Source organism: Vigna umbellata, chromosome 1, assembly GCF_029865625.1.
Source record: "Vigna umbellata cultivar VRB3 chromosome 1, Vumbellata_1.0, whole genome shotgun sequence".
Lineage (NCBI taxonomy): Eukaryota > Viridiplantae > Streptophyta > Magnoliopsida > Fabales > Fabaceae > Vigna > Vigna umbellata.
Genome location: NC_142165.1, coordinates 1,472,667 through 1,482,508, shown reverse-complemented (window position 1 = coordinate 1,482,508; position 9,842 = coordinate 1,472,667). Strand labels below are relative to the sequence as shown.

General features: G+C 41.2%; 1 protein-coding gene across 1 annotated transcript; it reads left to right on the top strand.

Annotated features, from left to right (window-relative positions):
• Window positions 1-5,236: 5,236 nt before the first annotated feature.
• Window positions 5,237-6,793, top strand: LOC124833513 (uncharacterized). Its single transcript, XM_047308015.2, has one exon. It carries the CDS (start codon window positions 5,237-5,239, stop codon window positions 6,791-6,793), a length of 1,557 nt encoding a protein of 518 aa, XP_047163971.2.
• Window positions 6,794-9,842: the final 3,049 nt, after the last annotated feature.

The following is a 9,842-nucleotide window of genomic DNA, read 5'->3' as shown; positions in this document are numbered from 1 at the left end:
ATTACGTCCACTAACCATACTTAGGATATTCCTCCTTGGAATTCCTTTCCCCCATGATACATGAAATCCACACCCTACATATTACTTGCACATCATCATCACATCATGTCCATAATTATATTCATAACTTTATTTCCATACCACATTGCATACTATCACCGCTCATATAATCTCAGGAATACTGATACATAATGAATCAAAGCACCACTTAAAATTATCACGAAACGAGTATAGAAAGAATAAAACACCCCCCTGAACTAGTCGCTCAGCGACCAAGCTCGTTGAGCGATCACAGAGTCTTCTCACTCAATGACCCCACTCGCTGAGCGAATACAAAGACATGGTCCCAGACCCCAACCTCTCACTCAACGACCCAACTCGTTGTGCGAATCTAGAGATAGTGGTATAGACCTCTCAACTACGCGTTCATTGACCCAACTTGTTAGGCGAAAGCACAAATAGTGGTCCAGACTTTTAAACTCTCGCTGAGCGGCTCCACTCGCTCAACGAGTCTGCATAATTCTATAGCACAAAAACTGTAGAATTATCACCTCAAACTGCTTTTGACCAATTTTATATATTTTCCCAACTTCTAACCTTCCTAGATTGTGTTATACACTCAATTATACTTAACCAATTGTGTCTAAACCATCCTAAATTCATTTAAAGTGTTTACTAACAAAATTAAACTTCAAAATCTACCAAACTTCAACTTATCGACCCAAATTGAATTCTACCATTTGTGGTACAACTTCAATCAACTTAGGGACTCCAAAAAGTCCCATATGACTTACCAAGACTCTCCAAACTGATCATTTGAGCACATAACCTCTAACTCAAGTTTTCACTAGTCCACTTCCTCAAAACAAGTTCTAAACTAAGGTAACCTATACCTATCTATCACCAAACCTTCTCCATACAGATTTCATCCATTTTAAACCTCTTAATCACTCACAACACACTTAAAATAGACTTCACATACTTCAAACCAATTCACAAGATTTCTCTCACAATTTTCACTTCCTAAGACATCCTTTTTAGACCGAAATAACCTATAACCAAGAATAACCCTTGCTCCCAATACTTCCATCATCACGATTCACTTTATCAACACCAAATCCAACACCAAAATACATAGAAACATATTCAACATATTATACACTAGTCATTATCACACAAGCATCAACCACATAATTGATACAATACCTCCAACCATATAACAGAATTTTACTCAAATAGTCCAATATTCATACATCCTCTAACATGCACAATTAGCATCAATTAAAGAAAAATCTAGCTTCCCTTACCTCTCAAAGAAACTGTCCAACTCTAAAAACGCTCCACCGATTACTTGAACCACAAGGAATACCTAAACGAACCTACAAAATACCAAATTTAAAACGGACAGAGTCCTTAGAACTCTAGATGAATCGAGAACGTATAGAAAATGCATGATTACACATGCAACAATAAAATGATTCCTCTAAAACAGATTTAGGAACGGAAAGGGAAAAATGAGTCGAAACTTACTTGCTCTATTGAAGAAACTGATTGGGTAGAAACGTAGACCTCGTTGCCGTGGTCGATCAGGTACCTCTTGATCGTCAAAGAGATGACTTAAGAGTTAGAACTATTAGAGAGAAGGTAAAGAACTCTAAAAAAGTGGTTTCTAGAGAGATGATACATTTTAAAAATAATGAAACTCATTTATAACAAAACTATTTATAATAAAACTGTTTAATATTAAAATAATCGAGTCTCACTATTTTTATACTACCACCACTTTTAAAACACCATTTTCTAGGGTTTTATAATTGTCCTATACAATTGTGGTGCAAATATAGACACAAAAAACCATCAAACCAAAATTCCTTATTGCTCAAGTTGAAATACAAAATACATAAAAATCATATGAGATCAAATCGATAGAAAGAAAAAATGTCCCACAAGGTTTAACACAACATAAAACCCTTAACTCCTACAATTCAATGATCCAGAAAAAATACTACTTTCAAAAGCTTAGGTAGTGGTAGTCGTTCCTTTCTTCTTGGGTGCAGCCTTGGTACTTGATTCAAAATCACCATGTTAGCCAAAATCCTAAACCAATGCCCAAATTTAAGCACTCAAATAATCAATCGATTATAACCTCCCTAAAATCACTCTTAAATATGCGAGGCACGTGATGCAGGTACGTCATCCTTCCAGTTCCAGTGGTCTTTCTCTTAACAGCCTTCATGCTCTAGTTTAATAGGGGCGAAAAAGTCGTTTGAGATGTTAGGGCTCCATGAGGAGAAAGCCTCTCACGTGAAGACATCAGGGAGAGAGGGTTTACACGTTTCAGTAAAAGAAAAAGTGATGTGACACACCATTAGTCACCTAAGAAAAAAATTAACGCCGTTAGTCATGGAAGACTAAATATTACAATTTCATTAAGGAGAAGGATGAAAATGAAACAAACCTTGAAAAATGAACTAAACCGAAAAACGCTTAATAGTTGAGAGACTAAAAACATATTTAACAGTAGGTTTAAATTAGGATTTTTTATGCAATTATCAATGTTCATATTTTAACTTTTTAAAAATAATTTACGAAATTGAAAGTTAGAATAATTGTTAAAAATAAATTAGTTTTATAATTAATTTTAAATAAAACAATGCTTCATATATATATATATATATATATATATATATATATATATATAATTATCAATTTACATACCTATTTTATTTACATTGAAGGTTAAAATAACATTTAAAAAAATTATTTTTATGATTAATTTCAAATAAGACAATGATTAATAACATTTGTATAGACATTTATAAAAAAAGTTATATATTTAATCTTAACTTATCTTATTACATCTATTTAATCTTATTTTAATTTATCATACATTATATTATATTATTTTTTATTTCATAAAATTATAAGTGTGGCAGAAACTATCTATAGGCAATAATGTAGAAAACCGCTTGGCTGCATTTCCTCGTGTTATAAGGGGAGTTGTGGAGCTACAGAGTACCCTTTTAAATAGGTTTGAATTGTAAAAATACGTATTATTATATAATAAGTTTAATAATTTCGTTACGAGTATAAAAGTTTTATATATACTCTTAACTAATTTATATATGCTTTGATATTATTTCATAAACCTATTATAAAAACCAATAAATATCTATTCCATAATATATACGATAAATGTAAGAATAAAAATGTTTTTTTTATAAATAGGTGGTGGATAATATATCTTTTGACCTAACAAGCAGAAAAAAAGTTAATGTTTATGATTTTGATCACTCATAAAACAATTATAACCTAATTATCTTTAACTTCCTCAAAATCATGATTAGGACATTCCAAAGTGATATAACTCTCCTTAATTTGAGAATCGTTTGGTGTGTCCTATCTTGATTAATTTGAAAGAATACCAATAACTAAATGTTTTTGTATTATTAGAGATATATAATTTTTTAACTATAAAAGTATATATTTTATTAGAAAAAAGTCATTAGATGCTCATCACTTAATTAATACTTTAACTTATATTCCATTTTAATCACTAAAATTGAATCCAAATATATATATTTTATATGAACGTGCAATAATTGGTCCATAAACACGTAAACGTGGCGAAAGGATTAGCTTAAAAGGACTGTTTATTTAATCAGAAAATAATAAGAGAATAATAGTGGGAAGAGAATAAATTGTGGACGCTGGAAAGTGGAACCAAGCAACCCTGTTGGCCGAAAGTTAGAACAGGGAAGAAATCAATGTCTGTCTTCTGATATGATTAAGGATTCGACCATAGATGTCTTATATTTTTCTATTAAATCTTAAGAACATATCTGTTTGACTAAATTAGAAATTATGTTCAACGGCTTAAAATTCCAAACTTTCATATTATTCTTATATTCTTATATTCAAGAGGTTCAAATTCCAAACTTAGGGCATTTTATTCTTATATTCCTTTCCTACCATATATATCTTTTACGTTTAGATAGGTCCTAAAAAAATTGAGATCAATTAACTTTCATATTATAACTTACAAGCCTTACATTTAATAATATATTATAAGTAGTATAAAATTTATAAATTTATTTTAAAGTTTTAGATTGTCAATAATTTATATTTTTGTATAAATTTGTGTATTGATTCTTTTTAATATCTTCCCTCGAATCTAAATTTAAATTTAGACACAAAAATAATACACATATTTTATAAGCTTAATTAGTTATTTAGTTTTCTAATTTTTTTTGTTTGATTATTTTGATTTCTTATTATTTTTAAGTTTTGTACTATAGGATGCCTAGTCCACCAGCGGTCGACCTTTAACGTCACAAGTGTTTACAGGTTGATGTCGAACACCATGTAATCGACAGTCAATGTCATTCGCATGTTGATGTCGAGCACTTACAGGTTGATGTCGAGCACCTGGTGGTAGACCATGTCGATCACCTGGTGGTCGACAACCAATGATGTCTCGACACATAGCGCTCGCACGACAACAAAGCGGTTTAGCATATGCTAACAGATAATTTCGAATATTAGTCAGATACCACAAATCACGGGAATAACTGACCCAGTATGAAACACGATCTAACAGTTACAACTCCCAGGCAGTCAACTTCGGTAACTGACCGAACTTTCAGGTAAACGGTTTATTTTACTGTTTTAAATATTTACTGTTTTAAATATGCAAAGCACACCAGAAAAAAGGTACGTTTTTTCCCTAAGAGAAATTAAGAGAGAGATTATTATTCTGAAGTTTAATCAGACATTCCTTTCTTGACTTGAGCGTCGGAGTGCCTTTGCAAGTACCCAGCCCATCTTCTCCCGGAGAGCAGAGCATAGAGAGAGGGAGGGAGCATCGTAATAGGCATCACAAGAAGAAGCAGTCCAGTTTTGTTAGGTTGGTATCTCGGTCTCCACATCCATACAGAAACATTTTGGCGCCCACGTGGGGTCGAGATTTGCTATCCCAACAACGACCACCGGAGCAATGGAAGACTTCAACACTCGCGAATTGATCAGGCAGCTGCAGGCTCAGATTGAGGCACAAGCACAAACTATCAGAGAGCAGCAAGAAATCCAGCACAAACAGGCGGAGGAGATGGCGGCACTGAGGGCACAGCGCCCACCACCGGAGTTGTCTGCTTCGAACAGATAAGAGGATAACGAAGTAAGCCATCATGGAGGAGCCTCTGATCCTGTTGGCGGGGGGAGGAAGGGGCCTACTTCCATGCGCCTCACCAACATGCTTCCGTTCACAGAGGCCATTATGCAAGCGAATATGCCAGATAAACCTCCCCCAGCCTTAGAACGTTACAGTGGTTCCGACGATCCTGATAACCATCTACGTAATTTTATAGATGCCATGGCATTCTATACTGACAATGACCCGGTGATCTGCAGAGCTTTTTCTTTATCTCTTAAGGACGAAGCCCTGGAATGGTTCCATACTCTTCCACGGAATTCAGTAGATTGTTTTGCAACAATCGAATCCTTATTCCGAAAGCAGTATGCGGCCAATAAGAAACCGGCGATGACTGTTGCGGAGCTTGTCAATACCAAGCAGGAAAAAGATGAGACCCTGAAAGCTTTCATGCAACGGTACACCGAGACGGCCCGACGCGTGAAGGATATCAGTCCCACTTTCATCATCAGCAATCTACCGTCCTGCTTAAGGCCGGGGCATTTTGCAGAACAATTATATGCTGACCCTCCAGCATCTATGGAAGAATTGCAATCCACTATTGCAAAGTTCATCCGCATAGAGGACCACCGTAATTCTAGGTGGAAACAACATCAGGATGTCCCCAATCACGAGGCAAAGAAGCCCGCAAAGCGATCCACCAACGACTACAAGCCAGACCGCACACCCCGGAAGGAGTCAGGATGGATGTCTAAGTACGATCGTTACACGACCCTCAATGCACCAAGGGCGAGGGTGCTTGAAGAGGCCTTGCACGCCGAACTCTTGACCGTGCGGCGAAAGGCTACTCCAAAGAACGCTGACAATAGCAAAGCCTGCCGGTTCCATATGAACCATGGGCACGACACGGAAGAATGCAACATGGTGAAGGACGAACTGGAGCGACTCATCCGTGCAGGCTACCTCCAGAACTACATCAAGGATAGAGTCCCCACTAGAACCGCAACCCCTCGCCGAAAGGATCCTTCTAAGCGAAGTCCCCAACGATCACCCCCGAGAGATGATCGACACCGCAGGCGATCGTGCAGTCCGCTTCGCCGGACAGAGAGAGAGCGTTCAGTCCGAGGCCGAATCGACACCATATCTGGCGGTTTTACCGGAGGGGGAGGGTCATCTTTTGCCAGGAAGCGACATTTGCGACAGTTGAAGTCGGTTCATATGGTCGATCGACAACCTAGGTCGATCCCTGACATCACATTCACGAACACTGACTTCCATGCACCCGACTCTGATCATGATGATCCCATGGTCATCACTGCTAATATAGCTTGGTATGATGTCAGCAAGGTCCTCGTCGATCAGGGAAGTTCGGTCAACATTTTGTATTGGTCCACCTTCCAGAAGATGGACCTATTTGAGGACCTCATCGCCCCGTTTAACGAACAAATCGTAGGATTCTCAGGAGAAAGAGTAGACACCAGAGGGTACCTTGACCTGCGAACTCGGTTAGGAACAAGTCGGGAGGCACCTGAACTTAGAGTTCGATTCCTGTTGGTCGAAGCAAATACATCGTACAACGCCTTGCTCGGACGACCTTGTCTGAATGCGTTTGGGGCAATAGTGTCTACCCCCACCTCGCCATGAAGTTTTCGACAGAACGTGGTACTATTTGTACCGTGAGGGCAGATCAGCGAACAGCCCGACAGTGTTATGTAGCCGGGCTAAAGGTCACTCCTTTCGTACCAACTAGAAGGGCGAAGGGAGCAGAGGCAGCGGCGGTCGACTTGGACCCCGAACCAATGTAGACGAACGTCTTCATCCGCAAGGCGAAGTCAAACTCCTTTCATTGACGGTCGAAGCGTCGCAAACCACCAACATTGGCGGGGATCTCACTTTAAGTGAAGAACATGATCTGGGACGTATACTGCGGAACAATGCAGACTTGTTCGCGTGGACGGCCGTCGACATGCCAGGTATCCATCCCGGGGTCATGGCCCACAAATTGTCCATCTTCCGGGAGGCACGACCTGTCACTCAGAAGAAGCGACGTTTCGGAGAAGAGAAACGCAAGGCCATTCAAGTCGAGGTCGAGAAGTTGATGAACGCCCAGTTCATCAGGGAGTTAACTTACACTACGTGGCTATCAAACGTAGTCATGGTCAAGAAGTCGAATGGCCAGTGAAGAATGTGTGTCGACTTCACCGATCTCAACAAGGCATGTCCCAAAGATTCGTATCCCCTACCCAGCATTGATCGTTTGGTAGATGGAGCTTCGGGTCATGTTATACTCAGCTTTCTCGACGCATACTCGGGATACAACCAAATCCCAATGTACGAGCCCGATCAAAGCAAGACAGCCTTCATTACCGAACGCGCTAATTACTGTTATGAACTAATGCCGTTCAGATTGAAGAATGCCGGGGCCACCTATCAACGCCTCATGGATAAAGTCTTCCATCACCAAATAGGACGATGCATGGACGTATATGTCGACGACATGGTTATTCGTAGCAATTCTGTGGAACAACACCTGCAGGATTTAAAGGAAATTTTTGGCCAGCTCCGACGATACAGCATGCGCCTTAATCCTTCCAAGTGTACTTTCGGTGTCCCGGCGGGTAAGTTCTTAGGCTTCATGCTTACACGTCGAGGCATTGAAGCTAATCCAGACAAGTGCAAAGTTGTACTCGACATGACTGCTCCAAAAACTCTAAGGGAGGTGCAACGTCTAGTGGGTCGACTCACAGCCTTGTCCCGATTCATTCCGAGGCTAGCTGAGCACATCAAGCCCATCCTGAAGAATTTGAAAAAGGGCACCAGTCGACACTGGGACGATGATTGTGAAACAACATTCAACACTGTCAAACACATTCTCACCAGTCCTCCAATTATGGCTCGACCGGACGATGGGTCTGACTTGCAGCTGTATATCGCAGCATCCCACCATGCTGTCAGTGCCGCCTTGATACAAGAGGCACCCTCCCTCAAGCTGATATACTTCATCAGTCGTACACTGCAGGGAGCCGAAGAACGATATTCTCGAATTGAGAAAATCGCCCTGGCCCTGCTTACAGCTTCACGTCGACTTCGACCATATTTCCAGAGCCATCAGATAGTAGTCCGCACAGATCATCCCATAGCCAAGATCCTCCGCAAACCAGACTTGGCAGGACGGATGGTTTCCTGGTCTGTAGAACTGTCAGAGTTCGGACTCCGTTACGAGCCACGTGGGTCCATCAAAGGTCAACATTTGGCCGACTTTGCAGCTGAGTTGATACCTGCACCAGCAGACTCAACCACAAAGTGGCTCCTCAGTGTGGATGGTTCCTCCGATAAAAGGGGGGGAGGAGCCGGTGTCGTCCTGGAAGGACCGGGTGGTTTAGTCATAGAGCAAGCCATCACATTCAAATTTCCAGTTAGCAACAACCAGGCCGAGTACGAAGCCTTGATTGTTGGCCTATCCCTAGCCAGAGAGTTCACGGTCGATCGTTTAGAGTGTCGGATGGACTCCAAGTTGGTGGTCGGCCACATGAACGGAACCTATCAAGTCAAGGATAATCAGCTGTTACGCTATTTCCACAAGGCTCAGACCTTGCTCCAAAATTTCGTCGAGGTTAGCGTCATCCATGTACCCAGGGAGCAAAACGCAAGAGCAGATCTCTTGTCTAAGTTAACCCATTCCAAGGAGCGAGCACAGCTATCCTCAATCATTAAGATGACACTCGACCATCCTGTAGTGGAAGCCTTCGTCACCAATGTATCGACACCTATAACAGACTGGCCCCAGAAGATCAAAGATCTTATGGAGAAACAAGACAAAGGAGAGAGTATTACTATGGCCGATTCCAAACACATCGCACGTTTTGTATACATCGACAACGACCTATATCGTCGCGGCCATAGTACTCCTCTGTTGAAATGCATATCAGAGGAAGAGGCAGACTACGTCCTGCGCGAATTGCATACTGGGATATGCGGACTTCATTCTGGTAAGTGGACACTGAGGGCACGCATTCTTCGCGCAGGATATTACTGGCCCACGCTCGACCAAGATTGTGAGATATTCGTCAAGAGATGTATCTCCTGTCAGGTCCACGGCCACGACATACATGCACCTCCCGAAGATTTGCACAGTATTGTTTCTCCCTGGCCATTCGCTCAGTGGGGCCTCGACATAATTGGACCATTACTGATCGCCAAGGCACAAAACAAGTTCCTCCTCGTGGCAGTCGACTATTTCACAAAATGGATAGAGGCCGAGCCGTTGTCCGTCATTAGTGCCCAACGAGTGCAGAAGTTCATCTGGCGCCTCATCTGTCGGTTCGGCCTCCCTCAGAAGATTATTACCGACAACGGCCGCCAATTCATCGAGCGCAAACTAGAAGATTTCCTCAGCAACTTAGGCATCAAACATATCACCTCTTCAGTCGAGCATCCTCAAACAAACGGCCAAGCAGAGGCCGCGAACAAAGCCATACTGACAGAGTTAAAGAAGCGACTAGGTGAAGCTAAAGGTTTATGGGTGGAAGAACTACCCGAGGTTTTGTGGGCGTACAGGTGCACTCCTCACGGATCTACAGGGGACACGCCATTCAACTTGACTTACGGCACCGATGCCATGCTACCAGTCGAAGTTGGCGAGCCTTCCGTAAGGCGGAATATCACTGATATGTCACTTAATGAAGAACAGTTG

Bases quoted from the DNA above. Each gene is read 5' to 3' on its own strand.
- LOC124833513 (XM_047308015.2), top strand. From the start codon at position 5,237: ATGCGCCTCACCAACATGCTTCCGTTCACAGAGGCCATTATGCAAGCG.